The sequence below is a fragment of the Musa acuminata genome, chromosome BXJ2-1 (assembly GCF_036884655.1).
Source record: "Musa acuminata AAA Group cultivar baxijiao chromosome BXJ2-1, Cavendish_Baxijiao_AAA, whole genome shotgun sequence".
Classification (NCBI taxonomy): domain Eukaryota; kingdom Viridiplantae; phylum Streptophyta; class Magnoliopsida; order Zingiberales; family Musaceae; genus Musa; species Musa acuminata.
In genome coordinates this window covers 19,950,384-19,968,864 of record NC_088338.1, presented here as the reverse complement: position 1 = coordinate 19,968,864, position 18,481 = coordinate 19,950,384, and the positions used below count along the sequence as shown (strand labels likewise).

General features: G+C 37.3%; 1 protein-coding gene across 3 annotated transcripts; it reads left to right on the top strand.

The window, feature by feature from the left end:
- The first annotated feature begins 4,551 nt into the window (after positions 1-4,551).
- Positions 4,552-17,331, top strand: LOC135599069 (histone deacetylase 10, chloroplastic-like). Of its 3 annotated transcripts, XM_065093767.1 has the most exons (9): positions 4,552-4,709; positions 5,234-5,475; positions 6,613-6,687; positions 7,513-7,614; positions 12,840-12,911; positions 14,528-14,584; positions 14,839-15,090; positions 15,883-16,064; positions 16,892-17,331. In XM_065093767.1, exons 1-9 carry the CDS (start codon positions 4,661-4,663, stop codon positions 17,190-17,192), a joined length of 1,332 nt encoding a protein of 443 aa, XP_064949839.1. In that variant the 5' UTR covers positions 4,552-4,660; the 3' UTR covers positions 17,193-17,331. The 3 variants fall into 3 exon arrangements, with proteins under 3 accessions (XP_064949839.1, XP_064949841.1, XP_064949840.1); XM_065093769.1 differs by lacking the exon at positions 12,840-12,911; XM_065093768.1 differs by lacking the exon at positions 14,528-14,584.
- The last annotated feature ends 1,150 nt before the right edge of the window (positions 17,332-18,481 follow it).

Here is an 18,481-nt window from a genome sequence, read left to right as displayed (position 1 = left end):
AGCTAGGCAGTGCAACCGCCTAGGTTAGTCGGTGGCACCGCCTGGGCTTAGTCTCCGAGCGAGACTAGGCGGTGCAACCGCCCCAGTCAAGCGGTGGCACCGCCTGGGCTCAGTCTCCGTGCGAGACTGGGCAGTGCAACCGCCCCTGTCTGGCAGTGGCACTGCCAGAGCTCCGTCTCCGAGCTCTGTCAGGCGGTTGTACCGCCCTAGTCAGGAGGTAGTACCGCCAAGACCCCGAAAATCCGGGAAAAGATATTTTTGAGCTCCAAATTCAAATGAGTTTAGGGCGTATATATACCCCACCCTTTCCTGTATGAAAGGACACCAAAAATCCAATCTTACTCTGAGATTTTTAGAGCTCAAAAGTGTTGTAAAGGCTAGAAGATCTCCTCCCTCTTTTCTTCCAAGTTTTGATCTTTCAAGAGAGGAGAGAAAATTCTATAAGGGTTGTCTCCTAAGCCCGTCAAAAGGAGTGAAACTGTAAAAGGGTGGTTGGCCTTCGCCTATTGAAGGAAGGCCTCTAGTGGACGTCGGTGACTTCATCGGAGGAGGAAGCCAAAAGTGGATGTAGGTCAAGATTGATCGAACCACTCTAAATCTCAGTTTGCATTTACTTTATGTTCTCTATCTTAACTACAAACTGCCTCGATAGCTTTACTTTAACTGCACTTCGCCTAATCTAAGTTAAAGCACCTTCTGAATCGGCTTTTATACCGAAATCGCTTTTATCGTACGAACGTCGTATTTCGGTTTGCAATTACATTCTATTCTCTATATTTACTGCAAACTGCCTCTATATCTTTACTTTAACTGCATCTCGCTTGATCACAAGTTAAAGTGATTTTCGAATCGGCTTTCTTACCGAAATCGTTTTTATCGTACAAACGTCGTTTTAAATCGTCGAAAGTTTTCCGCTGCACTAATTCACACCCCCCCCCCCCCTCTTAGTGCTCTTGATCCTAACATTTCACTCCTGCCCAACATTGATTATTCCTGCTTTAATTGTCTCTTCATGATCGAAGCTAGTCTTGCATGACTCAAAAATGCATATTAGATCATAACTTTATCAATTGATATTATTATCAAAATTTGAGATTCAATAGTATTATCGTTACTTTAGGATCATAACTTTTTGGAAGGAATCTTAGAATCTTATTTATAAGTTTGAGATTAGAAAAATATTTGCCAAGAGCTTTCAAGCCATTGACGACATCCATAAAACGGGTGTACATGTCAATAATGGTTTCGCTTGGCTTCATTCGAAATAATTCAAAATCATGCATTAAAAGATTTATTTTATACTTTTTTTAACTATATTCATGCCTTCATGAGTTACTTCTAATGTCTGCCAAATCTCATGTGCAGTTTCACATAAAGAAATATGATTAAACTCATTTTTGTTAAAAGCACAAAATAGAGCATTCATAGCTTTAGCATTCAAGGATAAAGTCTTCTTTTCCAAATCATTTCATTCATTCATTGATTTACAAGACTTTTTAAAATTACTTTCAACAATGTTCCATAAATTGAAATCTATAAAAAGTAAGAAAACTCTCATTCAAGTTTTCCAATGTGTGTAGTCTGTCCCATTGAACATAAGAGGACAAACGATAGAAAGACCTTCTTGATTACCGGCAAAAGTCATTACTCTTTAGTGTTAAACCAACTGAGAAAAATATCGCTCTGATGCCAACTATTATGATTAAAATTGGCATTAAGAGAGAAGGGGGGGGGGAGGGAGGGGAGGGAAGGGGAAGGGAGGGGGAGATGAATTATTGCTTACATAAGAATTACATCGATTTGAAAACTCGTTCAATATAGAAAAACCATTTCAATAAAGCTCGTATCATAAAGTATTTAAGCTTGACTTAGAGTAAATGTAAAGTAAAATGAGCAGCTAAGTAAGCAGCAAAGGAAAAGAGCACACCAGATTTATAGTGGTTCTGTCGTCGTGACCTATATCCACTCCCGATTCTTGTTCACTTAAGGCCATTGGCCTCCATTACCGATCTTCTTTCCAATGGGCGAAGATCAACTACCCTTACAACTCTTTCTCATTTTCATAGGTCCAAGAGAGAACCTTTTACCATTCTTTTATAAGTGTTCCCTCACACACCTCCCTTAAGACTATTACTAAGCTCTAGGAGGAGGGACTCTATACTTTAAGATATTATAACCTTGGAATCACAAAGTTTTTATTTTACTTTTGTGTATTTTCCAAGCAAGAATTTGTAGGGTATTTATAGACCCCAAATGGCTTAAAAAATTGGAGCCAAAATTCAAATCCTCCGATATTTGGGGTATTGGCGATAGCACTGCCAATATTGGGTGGTACCACCACCTGCCTGACTGACAACTAGTAGTACCATCGCTTGTCAATTTAACACTGGGTGGTACCATCGCCTGACATAGTTTGAGAGACTTTGTTTGGGTGGTACCACCGTCGGTTTGGGCGATACCACCCTTTGGACAGCTTAGGAGGCCGAGCCTTAAGCAGTGCCACCGCCAGCCCTAGTTGTGCCACTGCTTAGGCCAGCTAAGAGTCACTGAATGAGCCTTTCTCTTAGCCCAAAATAGCCCCAACTCTGGCCCAATGGGCCCTAATTGAGTTAGTCTGATTACACTCGAAACTAACTCAATTAGACCTAAACTACTTCGATTAAAATAAATTATTTCAAGCATGAATCCTATATTGTCTGGCATGTCATTAGTTCATCCAACACTTCGTCCGATCTTTCGGCACATCGTCCTCTCCTTTGGCGTATTGCCCAATCGGCATGTTGACCTCCACAACATCCGATCTCATTGACATAATGTCTGATCCTTCGGCCCGATGCCCGAACTCATGGTACGAAGTCCTTCTATCGATACATCGACCGATCCTCCGGCTCAACGTCCAATCCTCTTGCTTTAATTGATTTGTTTTTTCTAATCGAAGTTAGTCATGCATCACTTAAAATGCAGATTAAATCATAAACTCATCAATTGATTTCATCATTAAAATCTAAGATTCAACACCAATGACATGCCGGACAATATATGATTCATGTTTTATAATCGTTTATGTCTTGATCATCATAGTTTAGGTTTTAATTGAGTTGGTTTTGGGTATTATTATGCCAACTCAATTAAGGGCCCATTGGCCTGAATCAAGGTTGATTTGTGCCTATTGGAAGGCCTATTCAGTGACCTACAATTGGGTCGGGCAGTGGCACCGCTAGACTAGGCGGTGGAACTACCTATGAGTTGGAAAGTATAAAGTATATATTTTCGAAAGACCTGACAGTGGTACTGCTAGTGTCAGGCGGTGGTACCACCCAAACTATCGATAGAACCACTAGAATACAATCTTCGAGACTATGTCAAGCGATGGCCCGCCTAGACTAGCGGTAGTACCGCTAGAACACAGTCTTTGAAACTGTGTCAAACGATGGTGCCGCCAATGCTCAGTGCCATAGGCGGTGGTATCGTCCAATACTGGTGGTATTACCACTAGTACCCTGAAAACCTATGGATGAGACTTTTTGGCTTTATTTTTGAAGCAATTTGGGGCCTATGAATACTTCACTCATTCTTGCTTGTGATAGCAAGAAAAGAGCATGAAAAACTTGTGATTCTAAGTATACAAACTCTATTGAAAGTCTTGAGTATATTCCTTCTCAATCTTCTAAGTCATTCTAAAGGAGTTGTGAGAACTACTTGTAAAAAGAGTTGTAAAGGGTTCTCTCCTAAATCTGTGAAAAGGAGAAAAGACTTGTAAGGGTATTTGATCTTCTTCCGTTGAAAAGAAGATCGTTAGTGAAAGTCGATGACCTCGATGGAAGAGGAATCGGGAGTGGACGTAGGTTACGATGACCGAACTACTATAAATTTGGTGTGCATTTCCTTTCTTTCTTTTCATTCTTATTACTAATTGATTTACTTAGCTTAGTACTTTCACTCACATTTTAAGTTAAAAGCATTTCTAATACGAGTTTCATCGAACAAAAGTTTTCAAATCATAATTTTTCGAAAGCACTAATTCACTCCCACCCCTCTTAGTGCTTTACGATCCTAACAAGAACAATAAACATGGAATTGTTAGTCTTTTTATTATCAAACATTTGAATTATAGTAAAGGAAACTTATGTGACTAATTCTATAAATAAATTAAGTTGATCGACTTTTGATTGTTATCAAGATTACAAATTTTTGAATATTTACCGAGTGTGTCTTCATATTTGGAACGTGAAAGTGTTCATTGTATTTTTTTCTTGAAAGAATTAAAGAATATTCGGAATATTTTATTTTTTTGATATATTTGAAAATACTATAACACAGTGTAAGAATAATATAATTGATTTTAAAAAATATGCTGTATTTTAGGTATTAGATAAAAAAAAATATGCTGTTTGAAAATTCTGAAAATAGGATCACTTCTCAAGAAAAATTCAGAATTTGTTTTCGGAAATTCGCCCTAATAACAAGAATTTTGACTTTTCTATTTTGTTATACACACTCCTTTTGAAAGGGCGTTGGATGGGCTGTTGAGATCGTCTTTGTGCCGACTCGTGCCGACTCGGAAGCCGTTCAAATACATATATATGTTTATTCACCATCACAAAAAATAGAACGAACGCATCGAAACGGGTTGTGGCGCGGATGCTCTCAGTGAGCGTAGATGAGTCCGCTGATGGAGCTCCGAGCGCTGCCTCCTCCAACCCTCGCTGGTAATCCTCGTTTTGCGTCAACAATAGGAAATCTTCCCAAATTGTTAGGTCTTTACTTGGTCGATAAATCTCTTCTTCCGGTGCTAGTTGTTTTCTGCTGTCCAGTTGCTTGTGGAAATGCCCTTTCGACGTGGAACAAGGAGAAGAAGAAGGGGAGAGAATTTGGGATAAGAAAAAGAGAACTTTTTTCCTTTCTTAGAATTGCCAAGTTCCCTTGGTTCTCTCATTTTATAGATGATTTATACATTTAATATCTCAGCCACTACCTAACTGATCTATTTTCCAGTGCTACCATTTATATTCAAGTATGGCCATGCACTTCATCACCCTTGAAGCAAATTTAAATAGTTCTTTCTGTAATTAGAACATCAAATTTGTTTTTTTCAAGCAAGAAATATGGAATAAACATGCAGCAAGGATGATAAGTCAGGAGTATGAGTGTTAAATCGTGTACACTTGTTACGATAGCGAACTTTCTTATTGTATCATGGTCTAAAAGGAAGATGGCATTGGCTAATCTGTAGGGTGCATGCTTCCATCAGTTAGACAACATACTCATGGCCTAAGGATTCGTTTGACCTTCAAATCAAAGGATTATTTAATGTTTATTCAAAGACGGATCATGCGGCACATGTCGTTGAACATAAGAAGCTCAGCAGAGAATGATAGTGGCATCAAAGATGATATAAAGGCAGCTTCCTCCATAAAACCATTTTATGATGCCCGTATTCTCTATAGCATGGCACCAGCCATGGGTCATAATAAGGTAATTTATTCTTGAGTACCTTCAATAATTTCATGTTTCTTGTTAATTTTTGGTTCCTGAAGGATATTCTACTTTCATTTACTATCATTGAAAATAAGAATGACTTCCAGTATTCAAGAAAATTTTGTTAGTGTTTTCATGGGCTTAGCACTGTTAGGCTAAGTCGTGGAACATTCCATCTTCACACACCTGCAAAAAAAAGTCAGTCAAATCAAAAGTTCTCAAGGGATCAGTCACTTGGCTGCCTAAATGGGAAACCCAACAAACAATCTTGATAGGAAGTGGTCAACTTAATATTCTTTATTTACCTCTCAAGTACTATCCCTGGATGGTTGAGATGGTAGACAAACTGTCAGCCTGTTTCTTTTTGAACTTTGCAGCCTGCTGCAAATGAAAACCCTACTTACTGCTTGATGCCTAGTATGACCTCAGTATGGTAAGACTGCTTGATGCCTAACCTCCTTGTGGCACAGTCTGTCAGAAAGTCTGACAACCCACTTCCGCAGCCATGACACACAAATTTTCCTGCCATGGTGTAGTAAAATGGCTTGAGGGAACCATGTGATGGACACAGAGGACAGAATTGAGATTATGAACAAGACTCAACTAGGACCTGTTACGACATTTACAGGTTATTTTAATAGCTCAGACAACAATTCCTAACAATACGCTCTTGGTAAATGGCTGACAGATTTGCCATGAGCATAGCATGAAGAATCTTTATGAAGAATATTTAATTTAAAAAATTTTAATTTAAGTTAACAGACAAGGCTATTAACTTAGAGATGGTTTTAATTTAAGATGTCATAGCCAATCATGAAATTTTTTTATGTCCTAGTTCATTGAAAGGTTCATTTACCATACCTTGTTGATAACATCACCAACCAATCAATCCTACAGTCAATGGAAAGGATGTGTTTTTATTTATAGGATTTTTCTTTTCTTTGGAAATCGACATCAATGTTATGAACTAAGTCAAACTATCTTCTTAATCTGTCTTTTCTTACACATATCTTACATGTTTTAGGACTTTGTAAGGTCTTCTGAAATATCTGGTTTCATTTACTATAGTAAAGAAAAAAAAAAAAATTGTTGCTGAAATCTTAAATACAGTAATCAAATTAAGTGTATATACAGGAATCTCACCCAGAATCAAATAAAAGGGTGCCAGCAATTATTGATGCTCTTGAAAAGTTGGAACTCTCTCCTAAGGTATGAGATATGTTATATATTTCTTTTAAGAGCAATTTTAATATCTTGTTTTCTTGTCATAAGTTATATTCAATTTTCTTTAATCTTTGATTTTCTATATTAGTAAGTTCTGATGGTACTTTCAGACTACTTTGAGTCTGTAGTTTGTATTTCTTGGTATGGCTCCTTAAATTTGGATAAAGCATGTTGCATTTGTTTGGTTATGTTTTACTTAGTGCATTAAATGCTGGACCACATGACGTGCAAAATCATTGGAGTAGTTGACATGGCAATTAAATATGATTGTTCAATAAATGATGATTAAGTCACACAAATCAAATTCAGTGAGAACTTCAGGTCATGATCTATTAGCAAAATTTAAAAAAGAATATTTGGTGATTTACATGGGCAAAAGCATATTAAACACCTACTATGAACTTTTCTTCCTTCTTTGTTTTATAAAAAAATTTCTTAGTGAATACATGACCCATAAAATATAATATGTTAATATAATTGCATAGGAATTTGAAGAGTTCAAAAATGGATTGATCATACATTAGTGAAAAATTGTAATAATCGAAGTATTAATAATTGTTTTGCATAGTGTATTTCTTAAACAAGTTTCAACTTCTTTGGACATTTCTCTTCTTTCTTATGTCTACTACAAGGTTAGATAATACAGTCTTTTATCTAGTTATTGTATTCATTTCTTGAGTAAAATTAGATACCATAAGACTAATTGGAATAGATACTCCTTTATCTCCATGAATTTATGGTAAATTTTATTTTGCTTCCATATAAGACTATGTCATATTTATTGGAAGCATAACACATTGTCAATTACAGTACCGCTATTCGGAGGTGTTTGAAGTACAAAACTTTCGACCTGCTACTATGGATGATATTGCACGTGTCCATGCAAGAACCTACATTACTGGCCTTGAGAAGGTAGTAGTTTCTTTTTTTTGTTGTAAATCATAACATGTGTGACCTCTCTTTTGTTGTAAACTATATTTCTCGTCAAACATTTTGCTTTACTTTACAAGCTCCATAAACACCATTATGAAGAAGTGTTGTCATTATAATCCACCATAAGTTTACAAGTGGAAATTCTTTCGACTACTAGGATTGATGCAAGAACATGATTACCTGCTTCAACCTTTTGTTTTAAGTAAACTCACTAGCAATCCTTTGGTGACAAACTATCACGTCCTTAACTGGAATTACCTAAGACGTGTGACACCCAAGTGATACCCGTTTGTAAGGGTCGGACTAGATCTTAACCTCGTGTAGTCCACAAAGGACATGCACAATGAAGAAAAGGTTAGAAAGAGAAACGCGTGGATAATATACCACTGTCACACACAAAAAGGGCAAGATAACCGGGATCACAAGCAACATGAAGCAACTAGCTTTTACTAGGCACGAAAGGGTCTAAAAAGTGGCCTAAATGAGGGCACACAAACAGGGTTCTGAAGGTAGATGCAGACCCAATGTTCACCTAGCACTTTCGTTGAATAAAAAGTGAGTATACTAAAGACATTGTATCATTCCTTAAACATAAGCCCTGTTGAATCTCGGATTTTGATGATGAAGTCAATTGATGAAGTTATGAACTAATCAGCGTTTGAGTGACGCAAGACTAACTTCGATCATGGAAAGACAAATCGATTAAAGCAGGAGAATCAGACGTTGGGTCAGAATGGATCATGTCAGAAGATTGGACGTCGAGCTGGAGGATCGGTTGACGTGCCGATAGAAGGACTTCGTGCCATAAGTTCGGGCATCGGGCTAGAAGGATCGGATATTGCACCAAGGAGATCAGATGTTGCGGGAGGTCAACATGCCGATGGATCGAGCAATACGCCGAAGGAGAGGACAATGTGTCGAGGGTTCGGACGAAGCGCCGGATGAACATATGACATGCCGGTCAACATAGTATTCTTGTCTTGTAATCAGTCGTGTCTTGATTTAAGTAGTTTAGGTTGTAATTGAGTTGGTTTTAGATGTAACCATACCAACTCAATTAGGGGCCCATTGGGCCTGATCTAGGGCTGAGTTGGACCTATTGGGAGGCCTATTCAGTGACCCAAAGTTGGGTCAGGCGGTGGCATCGCCAGAACAGGCGGTGGAATTGCCTATGAGCTAGAACGTACGAAGTGTACGTTTTCCGGAAGACCCAGTGGTGATACCGCTATTGTCAGGCGGTGATATCGCCCATATTTGCGGTAGTACCACCAGTACATGGTCTCCTATGTGTCAGGTGGTGGTACTGCCTAGATTGGGCGGTGCTATCGCTAGTACCTTGGAAACCCAGGATGAGACATTTTTTGGTTCCATTTTTTAAGCCATTTGGGGTCTATAAATTCCCTAGCTATTTCTGCTTGGGTATGCAAGAAATAGAGTAGAAAGGGGGAAAGAATCCTTGAGAAAAAAGTGTTGTAATCTTTTCTAAAGTTTAGAGTCTCTTCCTCCTAGAGTTAGAAGTTTTCTAACAGAGGAGTGAGGACTTGTGTAAAAGAGAGGTGTGAAGGTTCTCTCTTGAGCCTGTGAAAAGGAGCAAGAGTTGTAAGAGGATAGTTGATCTTCGTCCGTTGAAAGAAGATCGGTAGTGAAAGTCGGTGGCCTAGAATGAAGAGGAATTGAGAGTGGATATAGGTCGGGACGACCGAACCACTATAAATCTGGTTTGTATTTACTTTATGCTTTTCATTCATATTGCAAACTGATTTACTTTCTCACTACTCTTACGAACGTTTCAAGTTAAATTAATTTCCGATACGGGTTTGATCGAACGAAAATTTTCTAAACCGAGGTTTTTACGAAAGCACTAATTCACCCGCCCCCTCTTAGTGCCGTTTACGCTCCTAACAAACCCAAGGCCCCATCCACCCCGATGCCACTCAGGGGGTTCTAAAGTGTTGAGACGCTTGAAGTTTCATACCATAAGGCTGTCAACCAGAAATTAGCCTGTGGCACATGAGAACGGGGTTGTTTTGGGCCATTTTTCCCTTCGCTCGACATCACATAACCATAAATGTTTTCAAGTTTTACATGATGGTAACACAAAACAAAAACACTAACAACAAACAAAAATGGGGCTGACAGTAGTGTTTTCTGTCCCGTATATGCTGCCTATAAGAAAACACCCGAAAATGTGAAAAACAATAGGAAACAAGAACCAAAAAGCATCATGGACATACGTTGAACACCTGAACTGCATTGATTCATGACATTCTCCCCCACTTATTCCTTCAACACCCTCGTCGAAGCTTTTTGGTATGTAAAAGAATGATTGTCTATAGTCACAACTTGTTTCTCAGTTTCCGTTGAGTCATCAACTTTGATCATCCACTTTGTTGCAACTCTCCACTGAGCTAGTTCAACTAGGGAAGTTGGCTAAGTTGGTAGACTTCTCGCTGTCTTTGAATATGTTGGTTGACAAGAGAAGAGCCTTCATGTTTGTGTTCAAGCCACTTGGAGGTGTCACCTTGCAAAAGATTGATTGTACCTGGTTGGAGCTTCACCAATGCCATATTGCAGAACTCCTTGCTTTGAATGGATTTACTCAAATTCCTCTGGTTGTACTCCTTGCTCCAAACTGGTTACTTGACTTCACCCACTTTTCGCCATTGAACTTCTGGAGTGCTACAAGTGTTGCTTGAACCTAGGATAGGTTTCGATCTTATAGAGCGCTTGTCTGATAACTTTAGTTATGCCTTTGGGATTGTCTATACTCCTTTTGCGGCTGTAACTATGCTCTCCCCTTCGGAGAACAAGTTTGGTCAACACTTGAAAGACCTGTCGCTGCGGTACCATGCTTCATCCTTTGATGTTCATGGCCTTCAATCCGACGCTTTCTCAACCGAGTTCTTCTTGGGTAGTCGAGTCTCTCATAGACTCAAGGTCGTTGCAATGCCATGCCTTTACTGATCAGTTGCTTCTGCACAACTTGTGGCGTAGGAAGCATTTCCCTTATGTTCTTCCACCTATTAAACTATAACTTTTCGATGTAGTCACCACTATCCTTTTGTTGCATGGCCTCCGCCAACTCTGATTCTTCGACCGTTTGCTTAGCATTGATGATCGCTTGCCCGATCTTGCCCATCGAAAGCACTAGGTTACTTGCGAACAAAGATAAGCTTGGAGCAATTTGTCGTCTAGTAGCTTGTTTGAGAGGTCTCGGAGATTCACCCACTCTAGAAATGATGCCTAATATAGATGGTCGATTGGATCTTCGACTCTTTCATTGAGTTCAAATTTGTCGTCCAGCAGCTTGTTTGAGAGGTCCCGGAGATTCTCCCACTCTGGAAATGATTCCTAATGTGGATGGTCGATTGAATCTTTGACTCCTTCAATGAGTTCAAATTGCTATTCCATCTTGTACTTTGGTAGGAAGGGTTTTGGCAACTTAGTTGTAGACACACCAATATATTCTTAGTTGACCCTATAAGGGTCAGCGTAGACCTTAACTTCGTGTAGTCCACAAAGGACCTGCATAGTACAGAAAAGGTTGGAAAGGTGAATGTGCAGGTAATATACCGTCATTGCGCACAAAAAGGACAAGATAACTTAGATCACAAGCAATAAAAAGCAATTAACTTTTATTAGGCTTGAAAAGGTCTCAAAAACGGCCTGAACGAGCACACATAAAGGGGGTTTTGAAGGTAGATGCGGGCCCAATGGTCACGTAGTGCTTTTGTCAAATAGAAAACAAGCATACTAATGATGTTGCATCACCCCTCAAACTTATACCCAAGGCCCCATCCGCCTTGGTACTACCTAAGGGGTTCCAAGGTGCTAAGACAGCTAACGCAGTTCGTTAACTAGAAATGAGCCTATTGCACATGGCTATGAGACTGTTTTGGGCTATTTTCCCTTTCGCGTGACACCACAGAGCTAGAAACGTTTCCAAGTTTTGCATGATGGAAACACAAAACAAAAACACTGACAACAAACAAAAAAAGGATTGACGGTAGTGTTTCCTGTCCTGTATATGCTGCCTACAAGAAAGCACTCGAAAACAAAGAAAACAACGAGAAATAAGAATGAAAAAGTGTCATGGACATGCGTTAAACACCTAGAGTGCATTGCTCCTTGACAAAACACCACCCAAAAATTTCTTTTCCCTTCCTTGCTGACAATATCTCTTGGCTACTTGGAACAGTAAGTGCACCTCAAGTTTCATTGCCTCCATTTGATTAGACTAGGTCAATCAAGTTGATGATGTTTGACCCGGACAATCCAGTCAGTTTCAGTCAATAATGCTGACATTTCTTTTTTTCTGTCACTTCTTTAATCAATTGCTGGGTAATTTACATTTTACTGTATGGCTGCCAATTTTGCAATGATATTTTTTTCTTCCATAACTTTTGATATTAGGCACCTGAAGAATCAACGTGGATTGTTCTTAGTATGATCTTTAAATCCGAAGTTTAAGAAACAGACCCTTCTCCTTGCCATTGCATTTCTCAGTCACCTAAGTAAAATATGGGCAATTTTTTTCCTCCATTGGCACTGTATAAGGGTATTTAGTAGTTTCTTTGTTATGATGTACAGAAGCAAAAGGTAATAGATTAACTAGATTTTATATATCTCACTCTATTTATTCTCGTGATCAACTTTTGTTGCAAATGTTGCACGTAGCTATGGATAGGAAAACTAAATCTTGTATTAAATGCATTTGTATTCATATTCATGATTACAACATGTTGATTTTCTATTTTTTTCTTCAGTTAACTTCATAAATTACAAGTTGTTTACTGATAGCTATGACATCTCTTTGCTGATTGAAAGCAACACAATACAAAGTACAAAATTTTTTTAATATCAGCATTTTTGTCACAGATTCTGATTTCAATATACTGTGTAATTCCTTGAATCAATTTTTGAACTTCGCCATGCATTTTTTGAATCATGTTGACATTATATAACCTCGAGGCAAGTTGTTAAAACATTTTGTTTATGTGCAAGGTTAGCTAGAGTGGTTTTTTTTTTTCATTCAAACTGGTTGGCTGTCATGTTATATACTCTTTCATCTTTAATGTGCTGATTACTTTCCAATTTAAGCTGTCAAACAGATTCCATATGGATGTTAATCTTTGCTCTAGCATTCTGATTCTTTAATCGCAAAACTAGATGACAAACTTAACTTCGTTTGATATGTTCTGTAGGCCATGTCTAAGGCAACTGATGAAGGTATCATTTTTATTGATGGATCTGGGCCAACATATGCCACAAAAACTGTAACCACTTATTCCTATATATCGATTGCTTTTTCTTTGTTTTCTCTTTTTTTAGTTTCTAATGAATAATCTGCATAACAAAATAACAAATCATGTAGTATATGAGAATCATCTGTGCCGCTTTTTAGAAATGAGATCCACTATTTTTCATGGTGTCTGTGTGCCTGTTTACTAGAAATCCTCACAGAAGGGGAACATTTACAATGCTTTTTGCTTTGTGCTAATTTTCCTAATTGAATTCACTACATAAAAGTCCTTTAGCATTAATTTTCATTGCTTCTCTGCTTGTTGCCACCATCACTGCAAAGGATGCTGCCCGATATTGCTGCCATCATGGACAACAAAGAAATAGAGAGCAGAAAGGGAGGAGAAAAACTGAAAGAGGAAGGGAAGTAGAGAAAGAGAAAGATGAGACGGGAGGGATCAGAAATCCCAACTCATGGGATATAAATGCTGTGGCTGACATGATTTCCTTCTTAGAGGATCATCTCCTATTACAATCTTAATTGGAAATCTCCCATTCTCGGATCTCAACCATGCAGAGACATGAGTCCCACCCATCGACCATTTTTAAACCAATTTTTAATTTTTCTCATCTTGCAAAAAGACATGGGAAGGGAGGAGAAAACAGAAGAAAGGAAGAGAAGAAAAGCGAAGAGAAAATAAGTGATGGAGATGAGAATAAATAATAGAAAAACATAATTGAAACAGAATTATTTTTACAATGTTCTTTAAATATAAGATAAAAATGAAAAACTATTATTTAATTTCATATGTTATTGTCTTAGTCTTTTGCTTTTGCCATAAATACCCCCCTTTTTTTTTTTTTTTGCTTATGTTTCTGAAAGATAAAAGAGAAGAGAAAAGAGAAGAAAGAAAGGGAAGGAAAATGAAGAGACGGGATAAGAGAACAAAAAAAAAAAAAAACATAAATAGAGTGGTTAATTATATTATTTTAAATGTAAGATAAATTTAAGAAACTAATGTTAATCACACATTTTCATGTCTTATTCTTTTTCTCTTGCCTAGCTGAACACTGGCTTGCATTTGCAGTCTCCGATACTACACTGTTCACCAGCTAGATGCATTGGACATTTAACAGTGGGAAAAGTTCCATGTGCCAACCCCAAAGGTTGGAAATTTGTGACTTATTCTTGCTGTATTGATAATATGTGATTGAAAAGAAGTCAACTAATGATGGTTGCTAATTAGAGTTTGCATGTACTAGGGAGGTGTTTGTGGTTCCCAGTAGATATTTTGTCATTTGATAGATAATGAAGAAAATCACACAATGATTTGCAAGTTTGAAAGGCACAGGTTCTGACTTACAATCATAAGAAAGATCTTCTATTCTAATATGTTATAATATTAATTGATCTTACATGTGAACTGAAAGTTGTAAATATTAAAAGTGCTGCATGTGTTTAACTTTTTGGACCTTGTTAGTGGAATCCTTCCATTGGACTTGCACATGATCACACTCACTGAAACTTTGTTAGTTTATTTTGTCCATAAATCAGAGTATATTTTAAATAAGATAATTCTGGTGATTTTAATACTAATGTTGTTGTTTACCTTTTACATTTATTTATTAATAATCCAGCTATAATTTGCAGACATTTGAAGAAGCACTTATTGCAGCCGGTGCAGGGATTTCCTTAGTTGATTCAGTGGTAATATAATAATTGGGAAATCTAGCTTTGTTTCTCCATCTTGTTGTTTATGTCAATTGTTCACACTTCTTTCCATGAATTGTTTCACATCCCTCTGTTGCAATTGTGTTCAAACTTTTAGTCACAAGGTAAAAAGTATATGTAAAATATATGTTTCTTTATGGTCTACTCTTTATATCATTATTGCTATTATGATTTAGTAAATCTTTCCCTGCAGTGTTTCTTTGCCAACAAATATGTATGTTTGTCTATAGGTTGAAGCATCAATGGCCACCCGCAATCCACCTATAGGATTTGCCTTAGTACGACCACCTGGTCATCATGCAGTTCCAAAAGGTCCTATGGGTTTTTGTGTCTTTGGAAATATTGCGGTTGCTGCGCGCCATGCACAACATGCACATGGATTGAAAAAGGTTCTTATAATTGATTTTGATGTTCACCATGGTAATGGAACATGTGATGCATTTTATGATGATCCAGATGTATTCTTCATTTCTACTCATCAGGTTAGTTGGTTTTTTTTCACATATTATATGAGTACATCCATGATAAACCTTAGATTTCTTTAGATTATCTCCCCTGCTGCAAATAAGATAAGCTGTATGCAATTGTTACAGCAGGTTGTATGGCTTTGTACTTGTTGTGTGGATAAATGTGTATGTACTGCCTCAAATATTTCATTATAAAGTTTAAATTAAAAAGTTTATCAAAGTTAATATTGGGAGGGAAAGAGTTTGAATTTTTTTTAACATTGTTCATTGCCTAAATATTTAATTATCTGATATTTAGTGTTCTTTTTTATCATTATACATTATAACAATGCAATCAATATTGAAGATATGCTTATTCATGGGACTCTTACTTCTCTTAGTAGTTGTTTTTACTTTTCATGGATGCAATTAGCATAGAGGTGTACAGTCTGTTTGGAACCTGTTTAGAGCATTATGGCAATTGATTCCTTTGCTTATAAATTACCGGTGATATATGATTACGAAGCCAATAAGTTTATGAGTAGTTAGTTCTTATTATTTCAAACTGTTGACAGAGATTGCAGATATAGTGATTTTTGAAGTTAGAGGCTAGTTTAGGTTGAAGTCATCTGATTGATACAGAACATTTTATTTTATAATGCTTAATAAAGATTTATGTTGCACTGGTAGATGCTACCATTTCTCATATATTGGTAAGATTTACCTTCTTTTGCACTATTGAATTGTGTTTCGACACTGGATCCCACATTGCTTTAGGAGAACCTGGCTTTTCACTCTTGAATTTCTGTGGGAATCTGTTTGATATAGGTTGGAAGTTATCCTGGTACTGGCAAGATTGAACAGGTTGGTCAAGGCAGTGGTGAAGGAACAACACTTAATCTGCCTCTACCTGGAGGGTCAGGAGATAATTCAATGAGATCTGTATTTGATGAGGTCATTGTTCCATGTGCCCAAAGATTTAAGCCTGACATAGTTCTTGTTTCAGCTGGGTCAGTTTCTCTGTCATTTACTATGCTTCTTGCTATTTTCTGGTTGCAGGAAGCAAAACAATATGATATTATTTAGGAAGGCAAAAGTGAAAAATGTTAGTACAGAATAAACTTGCTGATACCTTGTATACACTGGTAACACCTTTGGAGAAAAAATGTGACATTTAGAAGTCTCTGTAGCATCACATTCTTAGCTTTTGAACAAAAGCTCTAGTGATTAGCCCAATAACAAGTTTGTACAAATGCAACAACTTTATATATGAAATAGGAATTGGAGCTCATTTTTCAATGGTCATGCAGATGACTCATGCCACTACTAAAGTTTTCTTAGGTTCCTTTTTATCTCTTTTCACATCACTGATTTTAACTAATTCACCTCATCTAGTCATGACAACTATATATAGAAACTACAGTTAATTACATAATGAACTCAAGTTGTTGAAAGAGGTCTTAAAATAGGATCCTGAGGGCTCTGTAGTCTGACCATGGAGCTATCTTTTAGTTTAAAATCTTTTTCATCAATCACATCATGGATCTTATGCAACTTCTATATAGAAACTGCAAATGCAGTTATTCTTCCAAGAATTTTACTTAATTTCCATCTGTTGGCCAATATCTTTCAATTCAGCTCCAACCTCTGTAATAAAAAGTTATGGGATACTGCACATAGCGGGCTCTCTTTCTAAAAACTCTAGTGCATGATGTTTCAGAAACATAGGAAGAATGATGGTGTCAACCTCGTATTAGCAAATCAAAGATCCACCATAGTGCATAGAGTAATGTTGTACATCAAACTCTCGATCTTTAATTTCTTATTTACTTTGCAGTTATGATGCTCATGCATTGGACCCATTAGCTGGTCTGCAATTTACAACTGGCACATACTACATGCTAGCATCAAGCATAAAGCAACTTGCAAATGAGCTATGCGGCGGACGCTGTGTGTTCTTCTTGGAAGGTGGATACAATCTCCAATCTCTGTCTAGTTCTGTTGCTGATACCTTCCGAGCATTCCTTGGGGAACCAAGCTTGGCTTCCCAGTTTGATGATCCTGCAATGCTGTATGAAGAACCCTTGTCTAGAGTGAAAAAAGTACTTCAGAAGGCCAAACACATACATTCTCTCTGAACTTTTGAGAATTGCATACTGTAGTCATTAAAAATTTATCAGTCAACCCATAAGCTTTTAGTCATTTCCAGTTGTATATTTTGATACACATTGCATAATAGAAAATGGTACATATTTTTCACTCAAGATAAAGATTCAACTACATGGCGGATTAGATGCCAAGTATATTTAAGACTATTGTAGAATAAATGGCTTGGTCGAAGATTCCTTCTTTCTAATAACATATGCTAATAATAGATTTTAGAGAAAATAGCACATCTTTTGTATACTTGATATTCTGACATGAATGATGACTACCTTCTGTTTCTTCTGTATGGTTGTTAGTTTGTGAGATAATTCTTACCATCTTTGTCTTACAAGAATCTTATTTGTTTCTTTTTACAAAATTAGGGGTTTAATTATAGGATGGTAGGCCTGTAAGAATCAGTCTAATGGAACTATTGATTGATACAAAGCTCATCTTTATCATACAAGAATCATATGTCGGTTTGTGATGTATGAATGATGGACCACTACCATCCCTTTTCTTCCTGTTGGTTGTCACAGAAGTATTGGATGTTCCTTCCTAGTAAAATTAGAGGACTAATTACCAGCGTCATGTCACCCCTCAGATATAATTTGTTTTCCCTTATCTACAACATGGAAAATCCAAACTTCTTTTGTTCTCTGTCTTTTCCAGAAGCCAGATAAAATTGGATTGACGTCATTTTCATCTCTCTGATGCTCTTCCTTCTCTGCTTTCTTAAGGGAAAAAAAAATTAAGAGTTGAAGTGTTCTATATATCCTCACTCTCTTTGGAATAATCTTCGATGGTGACATTCAAAAGATAATGACTTCACAAGGTAGCTGCATGTAAATAGTGCTCTCTCTCCTCTTTGAATTTATTCCAGAAAGAGAGGATAGCAAACTTTGTCTTTGGGGTAGATCCTATATCCATACGAGTTCTCAGCCAATAGAACTGATAACTTTGGTTACACAGTCAAATTGCACTTAAGGATGTGGACGGCACAACGGAGATGTCAATGGCGTCTCCAACAATAACCCTGGGAAAAATATAGGGAAGTGAGGCAGTGACTCTACAGACTCTTTGAACACTACTTTGTCTACCAATGGAATTACAAATTCTAGAGAGGAAAATACTTGTGTGCTAATGGAATTTTAATCCTTAAGAGGATGATGATGATGATGATGTCTTTCAGATTATTTCAAATTCTATCAGTCGCTCATGTTTACTAGTCATATCTTCTGCAGTAAGTGATTTTGCACCTTGAGGGAGAGTCATAAATCGA